The 18,590-nt window shown below is 47.2% G+C and overlaps 1 protein-coding gene across 1 annotated transcript; it reads right to left on the bottom strand.

Annotated features, from left to right (window-relative positions):
* Positions 1-1,000: 1,000 nt before the first annotated feature.
* LOC129850714 (uncharacterized) lies at positions 1,001-18,107 on the bottom strand. The gene is made up of 6 exons (XM_055916969.1): positions 17,438-18,107; positions 14,050-14,216; positions 12,083-12,193; positions 11,709-11,861; positions 11,059-11,616; positions 1,001-8,196 (listed from the first exon to the last, which is right to left on the bottom strand). Exons 1-6 carry the CDS (start codon positions 17,553-17,555, stop codon positions 7,945-7,947), a joined length of 1,359 nt encoding a protein of 452 aa, XP_055772944.1. The 5' UTR covers positions 17,556-18,107; the 3' UTR covers positions 1,001-7,944.
* Between the last annotated feature and the right edge of the window lie 483 nt (positions 18,108-18,590).

Raw genomic sequence — 18,590 nt, 5'->3', positions numbered from 1 at the left:
AGGTCAGTTCTAGCCTGAGGAACAGACAAGGACAGGTCAGTTCTAGCCTGAGGAACAGACAAGGACAGGTCAGTTCTAGCCTGAGGAACAGACAAGGACAGGTCAGTTCTAGCCTGAGGAACAGACAAGGACAGCAGAGACTGTGAACCAAGATTGTATTGATGCCGTGTTCATGTGGTAGTCGGAACTAGGAAACTCTGAATTACAGACTTGCTAACTGGTTGTAGTTCTACACGTGCCGCATTCAACGAATCAGTAAGTCTGAAATAAATCAGTTTCCTAGTTCCGACTAGCAAGTCAACGGGGCACGAGTGACTAATCTGGTGAGTAAGGAACAAAGAGATACACAGGGAGTTGTCCTATCAATGCTACCAGTGCTTTCGCCTCCTGGTGGATGGAACAGTCCATTACACCAAGGCATACAACTCACAGTGAAGGGTGAGGGATCTTGCATTGGTGATGCATCTTAAAGCAGAGGGGGGACAGAATCGACTTTGTGAAACCCCGTCTTAAAACCACCATAATCAGTGCCAGATTAAGAAATCGTAGGCGCCAGTACATAATATAGACTGAATTGTGTTTTGCTGCCTCTTGGGCCCCCCACCTTGGGCCAAGGGGTTTCAGCCCCAGTAAACCCCTACATTAATCCGGCCCTGACCATTAAGCACTGTATTCAAAGTTAAAGTAGGCCTTCTTGCTGAGGCCTGCATGAAGACAATATCACCATAATTCAGCACAGAGTTAAAAAAAAAACATTCATTTACTCTTGCTTGCATTAAAAGCACAAGTTTCAATTGGAAAAAAGTTGCTTTTGAACAGCATCGTGGTGTCATCAGCATACAGATGAAGATTTGCAGTCAACAGTCTTCCCTATATCATTTATATACAGTGTAAAAAAAGGATCGGACCTAACATTGAGCCCTGGGGAACTCCTTTTGTAAACCTTCAAAAACTCAGATTTCAGACCCCTCCTGTGCTACACATTGTTCTGTCAGAAGGATTTCATATTCAAACTCAGCTTGCAAGCTGATGTTCAAATCAAATCACATTTTATTAGTCACATGCGCCGAATACAACAGGTGTAGTAGACCTTACACTGAAATGCTTACTTTACAAGCCCCTTAACCAACAATGCAGTTTTAAGAAAAACAAAAAATGAAAGAGCAACAGTAAATAACAATAGCGGGGCCTACTACAGGGGGTACCGGTTCAGAGTCAATGTGTCAATGTGCAGGGGCCACCGGTGTCGAGGTAATTGAGGTAATTATGTACATGCAGATAGGGATATTAAAGTGGCTATGCATAGATAATAACAGAGTAGCAGCAGCGTGGGGGGAGGGGGGGTGGGGTTGTGGGTACAAATAGTCTGGGTAGCCATTTGATTAGCTGTTCAGGAGTCTTATGGCTTGGGGGTAGAAGATGTTTTAGAAGCCTCTTGGACTTAGACTTGCCGCTCCGGCACCGCTTGCCGGTGCTGTAGCAGAGAGAACAGAGAAAAGTCAATGACTTGGGTGGCTGGAGTCTTTGACAATTTTTAGGGCCTTCCTCTGACACAGCCTGGTATAGAGGTCCTGGATGGCACGAAGCTTGGCCCCGGTGATGTACTGGGCCGTACGCACTACCCTCTGTAGTGCCTAGCAGTCGGAGGCTGAGCAGTTGCCATAGAAGGCAGTGATGCATCCCGTCAGGATGCTCTCTATGGTGCAGCTGTAAAAGCTTTTGAGGATCTGAGGACCCATGCCAAATTTTTTCAGTCTCCTGAGGAGAAATAGGTTTTGGATGTTGGCTCTTACTCATAGTTACTTGTCTTGACCCAAAATAGGTTTACTCCAATATCTGCATTGTTTTTTTACATTGCATGTAGACAAACAATTGACATCTTGATTTTAGATTTTTACTTTCAAAATCTACAAGTAATACTGTTTCACAGAACTTTTTGAAATTGGCAGATTTTTTGGCTGATTTAAGATAAAACTTCAACCCTGTTACGGTCCACACAGAGACACTGTACTTCTGGAAACACCTACAGCTAAGGCACACGCTATGCCCGGCGGCCTGGACCACCCGTTCCATCAGATATCCCTGGGGCCTGGACCACCCGTTCCATCAGATATCCCTGGGGCCTGGACCACCCGTTCCATCAGATATCCCTGGGGCCTGGACCACCCGTTCCATCAGATATCCCTGGGGCCTGGACCACCCGTTTCATCAGATATCCCTGGACCACCCGTTCCATCAGATATCCCTGGGGCCTGGACCACCCGTTTCATCAGATATCCCTGGGGCCTGGACCACCCGTTTCATTAGATATCCCTGGGGCCTGGACCACCCGTTTCATCAGATATCCCTGGGGCCTTGACCACCCGTTTCATCAGCCATGACATTGATACAGTACAGGAGTGGTATCCCTGGGCCCTGGACTACCCATTTCATCAGATATCCCTGGGGCCTGGACCACCCGTTTCATCAGCCATGACATTGATACAGTACAGGAGTGGTATCCCTGGGGAATGGACTTCCCATTTCATCAGATATCCCTGGGGCCTGGACCACCCGTTTCATCAGATATCCCTGGGGCCAGGACTACCCATTTCATCAGATATCCCTGGGGCCTGGACCACCCGTTCCATCAGATATCCCTGGGCCCTGGACCACCCGTTTCAACAGATATCCCTGGGGCCTGGACCACCCGTTTCATCAGATATCCCTGGGGCCAGGACTACCCATTTCATCAGATATCCCTGGGGCCTGGACCACCCGTTCCATCAGATATCCCTGGGCCCTGGACCACCCGTTTCAACAGATATCCCTGGGGCCTGGACCAACCGTTTCATCAGAGATCCTTGGAGCCTGGACAACCTGTTTCATCAGATATTCCTGGACCACCCGTTTCATCAGATATCCCTGGACCACCCGTTCCATCAGATATCCCTGGACCATCCGTTCCATCAGATATCCCTGGGGCCTGGACCACCCGTTTCATCAGATATCCCTGGGGCCTGGACCACCCGTTTCATTAGATATCCCTGGGGCCTGGACCACCCGTTTCATCAGATATCCCTGGGGCCTTGACCACCCGTTTCATCAGCCATGACATTGATACAGTACAGGAGTGGTATCCCTGGGCCCTGGACTACCCATTTCATCAGATATCCCTGGGGCCTGGACCACCCGTTTCATCAGCCATGACATTGATACAGTACAGGAGTGGTATCCCTGGGGAATGGACTTCCCATTTCATCAGATATCCCTGGGGCCTGGACCACCCGTTTCATCAGATATCCCTGGGGCCAGGACTACCCATTTCATCAGATATCCCTGGGGCCTGGACCACCCGTTCCATCAGATATCCCTGGGCCCTGGACCACCCGTTTCAACAAATATCCCTGGGGCCTGGACCACCCGTTTCATCAGATATCCCTGGGGCCAGGACTACCCATTTCATCAGATATCCCTGGGGCCTGGACCACCCGTTCCATCAGATATCCCTGGGGCCCGGACCACCCGTTTCATCAGATATCCCTGGACCACCCGTTTCATCAGATATCCCTGGACCACCCGTTCCATCAGATATCCCTGGGGCCTGGACCACCCGTTTCATCTGATATCCCTGGACCACCCGTTCCATCAGATATCCCTGGAGCCTGGACCACCCGTTTCAACAAATATCCCTGGGGCCTGGACCACCCGTTTCATCAGATATCCTTGGAGCCTGGACAACCTGTTTCATCAGATATTCCTGGACCACCCGTTTCATCAGATATTCCTGGACCACCCGTTTCATCAGATATCCCTGGACCACCCGTTCCATCAGATATCCCTAGGGCCTGGACCACCCATTTCATCAGATATCCCTGGAGCCTGGACAACCCGTTTCATCAGATATCCCTGGACCACCCGTTTCATCAGATATCCCTGGACCACCCGTTCCATCAGATATCCCTGGACCACCCGTTTCATCAGATATCCCTGGACAACCCGTTTCATCAGATATCCCTGGAGCCTGGACCACCCGTTCCATCAGATATCCCTGGACAACCCGTTTCATCAGATATCCCTGGACCACCCGTTTCATCAGATATCCCTGGACCACCCGTTCCATCAGATATCCCTGGGGCCTGGACCACCCGTTTCATCTGATATCCCTGGACCACCCGTTCCATCAGATATCCCTGGAGCCTGGACCACCCGTTCCATCAGATATCCCTGGACCACCCGTTCCATCAGATATCCCTGGACCATCCGTTCCATCAGATATCCCTGGGGCCTGGACCACCCGTTTCATCAGATATCCCTGGACCACCCGTTCCATCAGATATCCCTGGGGCCTGGACCACCCATTTCATCAGATATCCCTGGAGCCTGGACCACCCGTTTCATCAGATATCCCTGGACCACCCGTTCCATCAGATATCCCTGGGGCCTGGACCACCCGTTTCATCAGATATCCCTGGACCACCCGTTTCATCAGATATCCCTGGACCACCCGTTTCATCAGATATCCCTGGACCACCCGTTCCATCAGATATCCCTGGACCACCCATTTCATCAGATATCCCTGGACCACCCATTTCATCAGATATCCCTGGACCACCCGTTCCATCAGATATCCCCGGACCACCCGTTCCATCAGATATCCCTGGACCATCCGTTCCATCAGATATCCCTGGGGCCTGGACCACCCATTTCATCAGATATCCCTGGGGCCTGGACCACCCGTTTCATTAGATATCCCTGGGGCCTGGACCACCCGTTTCATCAGATATCCCTGGGGCCTTGACCACCCGTTTCATCAGCCATGACATTGATACAGTACAGGAGTGGTATCCCTGGGCCCTGGACTACCCATTTCATCAGATATCCCTGGGGCCTGGACCACCCGTTTCATCAGCCATGACATTGATACAGTACAGGAGTGGTATCCCTGGGGAATGGACTTCCCATTTCATCAGATATCCCTGGGGCCTGGACCACCCGTTTCATCAGATATCCCTGGGGCCAGGACTACCCATTTCATCAGATATCCCTGGGGCCTGGACCACCCATTCCATCAGATATCCCTGGGCCCTGGACCACCCGTTTCAACAGATATCCCTGGGGCCTGGACCACCCGTTTCATCAGATATCCCTGGGGCCAGGACTACCCATTTCATCAGATATCCCTGGGGCCTGGACCACCCGTTCCATCAGATATCCCTGGGCCCTGGACCACCCGTTTCAACAGATATCCCTGGGGCCTGGACCACCCGTTTCATCAGATATCCTTGGAGCCTGGACAACCTGTTTCATCAGATATTCCTGGACCACCCGTTTCATCAGATATCCCTGGACCACCCGTTCCATCAGATATCCCTGGACCATCCGTTCCATCAGATATCCCTGGGGCCTGGACCACCCGTTTCATCAGATATCCCTGGGGCCTGGACCACCCGTTTCATTAGATATCCCTGGGGCCTGGACCACCCGTTTCATCAGATATCCCTGGACCACCCGTTCCATCAGATATCCCTGGAGCCTGGACCACCCGTTTCATCAGATATCCCTGGACCACCCGTTTCATCAGATATCCCTGGACCACCCGTTCCATCAGATATCCCTGGACCACCCGTTTCATCAGATATCCCTGGACAACCCGTTTCATCAGATATCCCTGGAGCCTGGACCACCCGTTCCATCAGATATCCCTGGGGCCCGGACCACCCGTTTCATCAGATATCCCTGGACCACCCGTTTCATCAGATATCCCTGGACCACCCGTTCCATCAGATATCCCTGGGGCCTGGACCACCCGTTTCATCTGATATCCCTGGACCACCCGTTCCATCAGATATCCCTGGAGCCTGGACCACCCGTTCCATCAGATATCCCTGGACCACCCGTTCCATCAGATATCCCTGGACCATCCGTTCCATCAGATATCCCTGGGGCCTGGACCACCCGTTTCATCAGATATCCCTGGACCACCCGTTCCATCAGATATCCCTGGACCACCCGTTCCATCAGATATCCCTGGGGCCTGGACCACCCGTTTCATCAGATATCCCTGGACCACCCGTTTCATCAGATATCCCTGGACCACCCGTTTCATCAGATATCCCTGGACCACCCGTTCCATCAGATATCCCTGGACCATCCGTTCCATCAGATATCCCTGGGGCCTGGACCACCCGTTTCATCAGATATCCCTGGACCACCCGTTCCATCAGATATCCCTGGGGCCTGGACCACCCATTTCATCAGATATCCCTGGAGCCTGGACCACCCGTTTCATCAGATATCCCTGGACCACCCGTTCCATCAGATATCCCTGGGGCCTGGACCACCCGTTTCATCAGATATCCCTGGACCACCCGTTCCATCAGATATCCCTGGACCACCCATTTCATCAGATATCCCTGGACCACCCGTTCCATCAGATATCCCTGGACCACCCGTTCCATCAGATATCCCTGGAGCCTGGACCACCCGTTCCATCAGATATCCCTGGAGCCTGGACCACCCGTTCCATCAGATATCCCTGGACCACCCGTTCCATCAGATATCCCTGGACCATCCGTTCCATCAGATATCCCTGGGGCCTGGACCACCCGTTTCATCAGATATCCCTGGACAACCCGTTCCATCAGATATCCCTGGACCACCCATTCCATCAGATATCCCTGGGGCCTGGACCACCCATTTCATCAGATATCCCTGGAGCCTGGACCACCCGTTTCATCAGATATCCCTGGACCACCCGTTCCATCAGATATCCCTGGACCATCCGTTCCATCAGATATCCCTGGGGCCTGGACCACCCGTTTCATCAGATATCCCTGGACCACCCGTTCCATCAGATATCCCTGGGGCCTGGACCACCCATTTCATCAGATATCCCTGGACCACCCGTTCCATCAGATATCCCTGGGGCCTGGACCACCCGTTTCATCAGATATCCCTGGACCACCCGTTTCATCAGATATCCCTGGACCACCCGTTCCATCAGATATCCCTGGACCACCCATTTCATCAGATATCCCTGGACCACCCGTTCCATCAGATATCCCTGGACCACCCGTTCCATCAGATATCCCTGGAGCCTGGACCACCCGTTCCATCAGATATCCCTGGAGCCTGGACCACCCGTTCCATCAGATATCCCTGGACCACCCGTTCCATCAGATATCCCTGGACCATCCGTTCCATCAGATATCCCTGGGGCCTGGACCACCCGTTTCATCAGATATCCCTGGACAACCCGTTCCATCAGATATCCCTGGACCACCCATTCCATCAGATATCCCTGGGGCCTGGACCACCCATTTCATCAGATATCCCTGGAGCCTGGACCACCCGTTTCATCAGATATCCCTGGACCACCCGTTCCATCAGATATCCCTGGGGCCTGGACCACCCGTTTCATCAGATATCCCTGGACCACCCGTTTCATCAGATATACCTGGACCACCCGTTTCATCAGATATCCCTGGACCACCCGTTCCATCAGATATCCCTGGACCATCCGTTCCATCAGATATCCCTGGGGCCTGGACCACCCGTTTTCATCAGATATCCCTGGACCACCCGTTCCATCAGATATCCCTGGGGCCTGGACCACCCGTTTTCATCAGATATCCCTGGACCACCCGTTCCATCAGATATCCCTGGGGCCTGGACCACCCATTTCATCAGATATCCCTGGGGCCTGGACCACCCGTTTCATCAGATATCCCTGGACCACCCGTTTCATCAGATATCCCTGGACCACCCGTTTCATCAGATATCCCTGGACCACCCGTTTCATCAGATATCCCTGGACCACCCGTTTCATCAGATATCCCTGGACCACCCGTTTCATCAGATATCCCTGGACCACCCGTTCCATCAGATATCCCTGGACCACCCGTTCCATCAGATATCCCTGGACCACCCGTTCCATCAGATATCCCTGGACCACCCGTTACATCAGATATCCCTGGAGCCTGGACCACCCGTTCCATCAGATATCCCTGGACCACCCGTTTCATCAGATATCCCTGGACCACCCGTTTCATCAGATATCCCTGGACCACCCGTTTCATCAGATATCCCTGGACCACCCGTTTCATCAGATATCCCTGGACCACCCGTTTCATCAGATATCCCTGGACCACCCGTTTCATCAGATATCCCTGGACCACCCGTTTCATCAGATATCTCTATGAAGATCATTGAACACTATGGGAAAGGAGACAAGGTCTCATATTATAATATACTCTACTCAACCTTAAGTCCCCAATCAGATTGCATGGGAAAATACTTTATTTAACCTTTATTTAACTAGGCAAGTCAGTTAAGAACAAATTCTTATTTACAATGACTGCCTACACCGGCTAAATCCGGACGACACTGGGCCAATTGTGCGCTGCCCTATGGGACTCCCAATTACAGCCAGTTGTGATACAGCCTGGAATCGAACCAGGGTGTCTGTAGTGACGCTTCAAGACTTGAGATGCAGTGCCTTAGACCGCTGTGCCACTCGGGAGCCCTATGGACGTATCCTTCACAGATGAGGAATGGCAAAACATACTGAGGTCCAATAAGAACGTTGCAAGAGAGCTGCGGTCAAGCCTATCTCCGTTGACAACCATCCACAGGTTCTACTGAACTCTCCTGACTACTGGGGATGCAACCAGGACAGAGGCACCTTGGTGTTATGGACATGCCCACGTTTACAACAGTTCTGGATGATTCCCTTTGGCCCAAGACTGTTCCTACTCTCAAATCCCTCTGAACTGAAACATGTGGCAAACTACACAAACTACCCTGCTCTGCGCCTGCAAAATTATACCCCCCAAATAGAAGACCCATGACATTGATACAGTACAGGAGTGGTATGCGCTGAGGGTTAAGACTGCTGCATATGAACACCTTTGTTACAAACTGATTAAGCACATTCAAATGTTTGAGTTAAGGTGGGCTAGCCATCTATGCAATATTTCAGACCCCTCCCACCTCAGATAGCAGGTTGACGCTTGTCATGATTCTTGTCCTGGAGGCAGAACGGAGCCATTTCCCCTTAGATAGACCAGCTGCAAAGTCCAAATTGGCTACAGTGAATTCGGAAAGTATTCAGACCCCTTCACTTTTTTTGTTACATTACAGCCTTATTCTAAAATTGACAAAATAAAATGTTCCTCTTCAATCTACACACAATAACTCAAAATGACAAAGCGAAAACAGGTTTTTAGAAATGTTTGCAAAAAATAAATATTCTAATCCTTTGCTATGAGACTCAAAATTGAGCTCAGGTGCATCCTGTTTCCATTGATCATCCTTGAGATGTTTCTACAACTTGATTGGAGTCCAGCTATGGTAAATTCAATTGATTGGACATGATTTGGAAAGGCACACACCTGTCTATATAAGGTCAAACAGTTGACAGTGCATGTCAGAGCAAAAACCAAGCCATGAGGTCGAAGGAATTGTCTGTAGAGCTCCGAGATAGGATTTTGTCGAGGCACAGATCTGGAGAAGGGTACAAAAAAATGTCTGAAGCATTGAAGGTCCCCAAGAACACAGTGGCCTCCATTATTCTTAAAATGGAAGAAGTTTGGAACCACCAAAACTCTTCCTAGAGCTGGCCGTCCGGCCAAACTGAGTAATTGGGAGAGAAGGGCTTTGGTCAGGGAGGGAATCAAGAACCCGATGGTCACTCTGACAGAGCTTGAGAGTGCCTCTGTGGAGATGAGAGAACCTTCCAGAAGGACAACCATCTCTGCAGCACTCCACCAATCAGGCCTTCATGGTAGAGTGGCCAGATGGAAGCCATTCCTCAATAACACACTCATGACAGCCTGCTTGGAGTTTGCCAAAAGGCACCTAAAGGACTCTGAGACCATGAGAAACAAGATTCTCTGATCTGATGAAACCAAGATTGAACTCTTTGGCCTGAATGCCAAGCATCACACCTGGAAGTAACCTAGCACCATCCCTACAGTGAAGCATGGTGGTGGCAGCATCATGCTGTGGGGATGTTTTTTCAGCGGCAGGGACTAAGAGACTAGTCAGGATCAAGGGAAAAATGAACTGAGAAAAGTACAGAGAGATCCTTGATGAAAACCTGCTCCAGAGCGCTCAGGACCTCAGACTGGGTCGAAGGTTCACCTTCCAACAGGACAACAACCCTAAGCACACAGCCAAGACAACACAGGAGTGGCTTCGGGACAAGTCTCTGAATGTTCTTGAGTTGTCCAGCCAGAGCCCGGACTTGAACCTGATTTAACATCTTTGGAGAGACCTGTAAATAGCTGTGCAGCTATTTACAGGTCTCTTGACACCCCCCTTTATCAAGTTGTGTTGACAGAATGTTAATATTAGTTGAAATAAAAGTTAAACCATCAAACCTAACAGAGCTTTAGAGGATCTGCAGAGAAGAAATGGGAGAAACTGCCAAAATACAGGTGTGCCAAGCTTGTAGCGTCATACCCAAGAAGACTCTGCTGTAATCGCTGCCAAAGGTGCTTCAACAAAGTACTGAGTAAAGGGTCTGAATACTTGTGTAAATGTAATATTTCATTTTTATTTTTAAAAAATAAAAAATTGCTAACATTTCTAGACCTGTTTTTGCTTCGTCATTATGGGGTATTGTGTAGATTAATGAGGAAAATAACAAATTTAATCCATTTTAGAATAAGGCTGTAACGTAACAAAATGTGGAAAAGGGGAAGGTGTCTGAATACTTTCCAAATGTATGTTGACAAAATTCATACAAACAAAAATGAAGCTCAAAAAGCCAATTTAAGGTTAGAAATTAGGGTTAGCAGTGTGGTTAACAATTAGGTTTAAAATCAGATTTTATGACTATGCCAGCTAGTGAGCACTCTGCAGTGCTGCCTCCAGAACAAGATTCAACACTAACCTGCCCTAAGATTGCATCCCCCTCTTGACCCCCCTCCCCGGTTATCAAGTTGTGTTGACAGAATGTTAATATTAGTTGAAATAAAAGTTACATTCCCCAAATAATACTCAATTTGTGGAAGGACCCACACACTCGGTCCTCAGCCCTAGGCTCAACGCCAACAAGGTATCCACACTCACTATGTCCTCTGTATGCTGTTCTACCCCGTCTGTGAAAGGGTGTGACACACTCTTGGTTGGAATGAGGTCCATGTCCATCTCAGCTTTTCTCTTCCGTGGAGAAAAGGTCAGTGGAAGGCCTTTATCCTGTGGAACATGGGCCTTCATATCCAGCAACACGCTTCTGAGCTGTGAAGACAGTTCAGTCACGTACTGTTCCTCTTGGAGATGATAAGTGAGTTCTGTGATCTCTTTAAGATATCCTGCACATTGCCTCCGTAACCGCAGCAGCTTCCTAGAGGACCTCTTTCCTCTTACAGATGGACCTTCGTATGGACGGTCAATGTTGGAGTCTCTGGTGGCCTGCTTGGTCTTAAACATGACATTTCTTATGTCACTGTCAGTGGGGTAATAGCGCCTGCGAGTAGGTGGAGGGGGCTGCTCTCCATGGAAAAGCTCTTCCACTACAAAGGTGTTCAGATGACACTTCATTTCAGTCATCTTTCTCACACCAGACAGAGTCAGCTGCTCAATCTTCTCTCTCAGCCTGGCATCTACAGCTTCCCGAACATAAGCTGCCTGTTGGAGAAAGAACACATGGGTTTATCATAAAGGGGTCAGGGGGTAACTTAACCAACACTCTATTATATAGATTCTATAGATATATTTACCTCGCCAACAACTGCATGTGAGCTGTGCTCAGAGAGGGAGGGGAACCTGACGCAGTAGACAACCTCTGCCTTCACGGAGCTGGGTGTTTCACTTAGTGCTGCCTTCAGAGTTTGGGAGGCCTCCTTTTTAGAGCACACTGTACTTTCCTCAATCTAGACAAAAAAAAAAGTGGTATTTGTTACATATCTACTGTTACTATGTACAGTGTTAGGCTGATTCACACAGACAGTCCAATTCTGATCTTTTTTCCCTACTAATTGATCTTTTCACCAATCAGATCAGCTCTTTTGCCCATAATTGTAAATGGGCTGCCTGTGTAAACACGGCCTTAGACTTTGACCAACTGTAGGCCTTAAAACGTTTTCATATTTACCTTAAAATCAGGAAAGCGAATAACGTGGGCGATGTTGATTATAGCCTTGCAGTCCACCTTTTTGGTATTTTGTACCAGTTTCCGTTTCTGTAGAAAGGTATGGTCTTCAAGCTATGGAAGATGGCAAAACATTCAATAATAATTTTTAAAAGAATTGGACTTCCAGTACCAGTCAAAAGTTTGGACACAGCTACTCATTCAATTTGTACTATTTTCTACATTGTAGAATAATAGTGAAGACATCAAACCTATGATATAACACATATGGAATCACATAGTCACCAAAAAAGTGTTAAACAATTCCAAATATATTTTTGATTTTTCAAAGTAGCCACCCTTTGCCTTAATGACAGTTTTGCACACTCTTGGCATTCTCTCAACCAGCTTCACCTGGAATGCTTTTCCAACAGTCTTGAGAGTTCCCACATATGCTGAGAACTTGTTGGCTGCTTTTCCTTCACTCTGCGGTCCAACTCATTGCAAACCATCTCAATTGGGTTGAGGTTGCGTGATTGTGGAGGCCAGGTCATCTGCTGCAGCACTCCATCACTCTCTTGGTCAAATAGCCCTTACACAGCCTGGATGTGTGTTTGGTCATTGTCCTGTTGAAAAACAAATGATAGTCCCACTAAGCGCAAACCAGATGGAATGGCATATCGCTGCAGAATGCTGTGATAGCCATACTGGTTAAGTGTGCCTTGAATTCTAAATAAAATCACTGACAGTGTTACCAGCAAAGCACCCCCACACCATCACACCTCCTCCTCCTCCATGCTTCACTGTGGGAACCACACATGCAGAGATCATCCGTTCACCTACTCTACGTCTCACAAAGACACGGCGGTTGGAACCAAAAATCAAAAATTTGGACTCATCAGACCAAAGGACAGATTTCCACCGCTCTAATGTCCATTGCTGGTGTTTATTGGCCCAAGCAAGTCTCTTCTTCTTATTGGTGTCCTTTAGTAGTGGTTTCTTTGCAGCTATTCGACCATGAAGGCCTGATTCAAGCAGTCTCCTCTGAACAGTTGATGTTGAGATGAGTCTGTTACTTGAAGTCTGTTATGCAATAATTTGGGCTGCAATTTCTGAGGCTGGAAACTCTAATGAACGTATCCCCTGCAGCAGGGGTAACACTGGGTCTTCCTTTCCTGTGGTGGTCCTCAAGAAACAGTTTCATCTTAGCGCTTGATGGTTTTTGCAACTGCACTTGAAGAAACTTTCAAAGTTCTTTACATTTTCTGAATTGACTGGCCTTCATGTCTTAAAGTAATGATGGACTGTCGTTTGTCTGTGCTTATTTGAGCTGTTCTTGCCATAATACGGACTTGGTCTTTTACCAAATAAGGCTATCTTCTGTATACCACCCCTACCTTGTCACAACACAACTGATTGGCTCAAACGCATAAAGAAGGAAAGAAATTCCACAAATGAACTTTTAACAAGTCACATCTGTTAATTGATATGCATTCCAGGTGACTACCTCATGAAGCTGATTGAGAGAATGCCAAGAGTGTGCAAAACTGTCATCAAGGCAAAGGGTGGCTACTTTGAAGTATCTGAAATATATTTTGATTTGTTTAACACTGGTTACTATATGGTTACTATATGATTCCATGTGTTATTTCATAGTTGATGTCTTCACTATAATTCCACAATGTATAAAATAGTAAAAATAAAGAAAAACCCTGGAATGATTAGGTGTGTCCAAACTTTCGACTGGTACTGTATATAGCACTTTTGTAGACACCCAAAGCTCTTTACAGTGTACAGGGAAACTCACCACCCTAACCCCATCTACATACTCTTGCAATAAGTGCCATGGGATCTTTAGTGACCATAGTTAGGACAGCCCTTTAAAGTCCCATCTTATTGAGGAACATTCCATTGTTAGTACTTCAACATGATTCTAATTAAATGTTATAAAGTGCATGGTGTAAATGACAGTGATCCGTCTCTGAACTTACTTCCTTCTTGTCTCTTTCAGCAGCATATTTCTCTTTGGCTTTTGTCTGTCTGTCTTTGCCCTGGTGGCATTCATACGTCTTTGTGCCAACAACTTGAAACGGAACACCATTGAATGGGATACTTTTACTCTCCCAGCTGAGTTTTTTCCGTGCCAAAGGCTGTGCATCTGTTAAAAAGGTCAACAATATGATATATTACTATTAGAATGATAGGCTTGTAGGGAAACTAACAAAGTTGCTCTGTCAAATAACTCATCTGTTCTTGAAATGGATCCCTTATGCTGATGATGCACTAGCAATTTTGAGGCAATAAAGTTGAGCATCGTTGCCATGGCAGCATTGGTTGCTGCAACCAATGTACTATTAAGGAGTGTAGGTGAGTCTACCATTACTCTTTAAGGTCAAAGCACCTTATACACTACACGATCCCAAAAACATGTGGACACCTGCTTGTCGAACATCTCATTCCAAAAATCATGGGTATTAATATGGACTTGGTCCCCCTTTCCTGCTATAAGAAATCCCGCTATGCCCTCCGACAAACCATCAAACAGGCAAATCGTCAATACGGGACTAAGATTGAATCCTACTACGACGGCTCTGACGCTCGTCGGATGTGGCAGGGCTTGAAAACTCTTACGGACTACAAAGGGAAACCCAGACGCGAGCTGCCCAGTGACGCAAGCCTACCAGACGAGCTAAATGCCTTTTATGCTCACTTCAAAGCAAGCAATACTGAAGCATGCACGAGAGCACCAGCTGTTCTGGATGACTGTGTGATAACACTCTCGGTAGCCGATGTGAGCAAGACCTTTAAACAGGTCAACATTCACAAAGCCACTGGGCCAGATGGATTACCAGGACGTGTACTCAAAGCATGCGCGGACCAACTGGCAAGTGTCTTCACTGACATTATCAACCTCTCCCTGACAGTCTATAATACCTACATGTTTCAAGCAGACCACCATAGTCCCTGTGCCCAAGGAAGCGAAGACAACCTGCCTAAATTATTACCGCCCCATAGCGCTCACGTCGGTAGCCATGAAGTTCTTTGAAAGGCTGATTATCACATCAACAGCATCCTCTCGGATACCCTAGACCCACTCCAATTTGTATACCTCCCCAACAAATCCACAGATGACGCAATCTCAATCGCACTCCACACTGCCCTTTCCCACCTGGACAAAAGGAACACCTATGTGAGAATGCTGTTCATTGACTACAGCTCAACATTCAACACCATAGTGCCCATGAAGCTCATCACTAAGCTAAGGACCCTGGGACTAAACACCTCCCTCTGCAACTGGATCCTGGACTTCCTGACAGGCTGCCCCCAGGTGGTAAGGGTAGGCAACAACATGTCTGCCACACTGATCCTCAACACTGGGGCCCCTCAGGGGTGTGTACTTAGTCCCCTCCTGTACTCCCTGTTCACCCACGACTGTGTGGCCAAACACGACTCCAACACCATCATTAAGTTTGCTGACGACACAACAGTGGTAGGCCTGATCACCGACAACGAAGAGACAGCCTATAGGGAGGAGGTCAGAGAACTGGCCGGGTGGTGCCAGAATAACAACCTATCCCTCAACGTAACCAAGACTAAGGAGATGATTGTGGACTACAGGAAAAGGAGGACCGAGCACGCCCCCATTCTCATCGATGGGGCTGTAGTGGAGCAGGTTGAGAGCTTCAAGTTCCTTGGTGTTAACATCAACAACAAACTAGAATGGTCCATCACACCAAGACAGTCGTGAAGAGGGCACGACAAAGCCTATTCCCCTCAGGAAACTAAAAAGACTTGGCATGGGTCCCCAGATCCTCAAAAAGTTTTTCAGCTGCACCATTGAGAGCATCCTGACCGGCTGCATCACCGCCTGGTATGGCAACTGCTCGGCATCTGACCATAAGGCGCTACAGAGGGTAGTGCGTACGGCCCAGTACATCACCTGCAACCCAGGACCTATATAATAGGCTGTGTCAGAGGAAAGCCCGAGCCATAAGACTGCTGAACAATTAATTAAATGGCCACCGGACTATTACATTGACCCCCTCCATTTGTTTTGTACACAGCTCCTACTCGCTATTTATTATCTATGCATAGTCACTTCACCCCTACCTAGATGTACAAATTACCTCTAACCTGTACCCCCGCACACTGACTCTGTACTGGTACCTCCTGTATATAGCCTCGTTATTGTTATGTTATTGTGTTACTTTTTATTATTTTAGTTTATTTGGCAAATATTTTCTTAACTCTTCTTGAACTGCACTGTTGGTTAAGGGCTTGTAAGTAAGCATTTCACGGTAAGGTCTACACTTGTTGTGATCGGTGCATGTGACAAAGTGTGATTTGACATGATCATAATTGACTGTAGCACATATAAAGTGCCCACAAGCTACCAGTGGCTGAAAACACAACACACGTCATCAGAAGTGTCCACTTAACTTGAGGGCTGAGGGGAGAGTGTTTTTGGAATGTAACCGTTATTGTACAATCATTACTGTTGACCAATCACCGATAAAAAAAAAAGAGGCTTAGACTTCGGCTAGCCTCTAGAAAAAAAAAATGTTTGCCCGAACCACAGAACCGAAAGGGTAAACCAGACACGTCATAGGGGCTATACCGCTGCAGCGTCCCTTATTAAGAACGTTTTATCACCACCAAATATGGTAGTGAGAGGAAGTCCAGTCGCGGGTAGTGGGAGCGGATGGAAGTAGCTGAAACTGGGCCGACATTCTGCTAATTTTCTCGTCGATTAAACATCTGATCTCAATACATTTTTCTGTCCAAAAAGTACAATATGTTACGAGCACAGTGCGCTAAGTTTTATAGACTTGAAGCTTTGCCAAAGTTTTAAAAAATTGCGTTTAGGAGTGGAAGGTCGAATTGAGTTTGTGCTTGGCTTTGCCCACTTGCTTGTTCTGCCCACTATGCTTATACTGTAAACAGCACAGATGAACTAACTTCGTTTTGGAAACAATTTCCAAGACGAACAAAAAAGCCAAAATGTCATAATATATACACGAACTTTTCCGAAATGTTTCGGCTGGGAAGAATCCCGACGCCTTTAGCAAGGGCTTCGGTTCAACGTCCGTCCTTCAGCTGATGACACCGAACATTGAATGACTGAGACGGGCAAACCCCACTCCGTTGCCAGCAACATTGCATAGCAATATTGCCCCCCCCAGAAATGGCCAGTGTATCATTAGCCGTCACGTAAGTAACTTAGTTATTTCAACAGTAATTCATAAAAAGGTCTAATTTATTGGGCTAGTGTATCATCAGCTTTAGGTCATTTTAGATGAGTAGCAAAAGTAAGCTACTAGCTACCTCATGTTAGCTATTTAGGCTATATACATGTATATGGTTTTAAAGATAACTTACCCTTTTGCGCAAAACTTTTGTCCTTTCTCAATGTTATGAATTTCAGTGACGTTTCCAATTCTTGTTCTCGAATGTATTTTGTTATTTGGTCCTCAAACTTGAACTCGTGATATGCCATTTCGAAAATATGGCGTTTTCCACCATAGATATTAAGCAGTGTACTAGCAGTTTCTAAACCTAGAGACGCAACATCGCGATACTTCCGGGAACGCTTGCGAAACAGACCAGGACGACGCCTCGATCACACCAACATTTTCCCCCCCGGTGTTGGTACACCAGAAGTACATTCATTTCCGATGGAACCGTGCGTTTGCATTACAGTATTGCTGAGGCAGATGTGTGGTGCATAATTACTAAATCTGGAAGTTGAGAATCAACCACCACAATATCATCCACTAAATCTGGAAGGTGAGAATCACCCACCACAATATCATCCACTATAGAAGTTGAGAATCACCCACCACCAGGACAAACTAAGGAAACAACGTTTTTTTGTGTAACAAAAAGGTAGCATAGTAACGTTTACACTAATAAAGCAAAAATTAGGTTAAGGTTAGGAAAAGGGCTTAGCTACAATTCTACAGTTGTCAACAATGGTTGTCCCTGACATTACCACCAAATCTAGCCACAACGGTAGAAACGTAAACAGACCATCTGTCCCGACATACCATCAGTATCAAAACACCGGTTTACGGTATGCGGGCAATGACCAATCAGATAAGGGAGTGTGATGACGTATACATTTTACATCATAACGCCAGAGGTTCCAATTAAAATAAATAAATACAACATTTGTACGTCTTTTTTTGGTGACGTCGATTTATTGCCCTTTCCGCAGTTTTTTTTCTTCTCCAGTTCACTACCCGTACAGTAGGTAGCAGCATATCCATTCAATTTGTGGGAATGCCTCTCAGTCTGAGTAAGGAGATATAGATAGAAAAAAATTTGAGTTTTGTTTTTTGTCAATTTACTATTTTAGGTGTGTGGATGACGTATGGATTATCTTTTTACCTTGTATTTTCAACCCCCATCCAGTTGGTGCTGCAAATACACTTTTTTGGGGATGTAGTTTTTGGGATGTAGTTTTTGGGATGTAGTTTTTGGGATGTAGTTTTTGGGATGTAGTTTTTGGGATGTAGTTTTTGGGATGTAG

The sequence above is a fragment of the Salvelinus fontinalis genome, unplaced genomic scaffold (genome assembly GCF_029448725.1).
Source record: "Salvelinus fontinalis isolate EN_2023a unplaced genomic scaffold, ASM2944872v1 scaffold_2200, whole genome shotgun sequence".
Taxonomy (NCBI): Eukaryota; Metazoa; Chordata; class Actinopteri; order Salmoniformes; family Salmonidae; genus Salvelinus; species Salvelinus fontinalis.
This window is presented reverse-complemented; position numbering and strand designations above follow the sequence as displayed.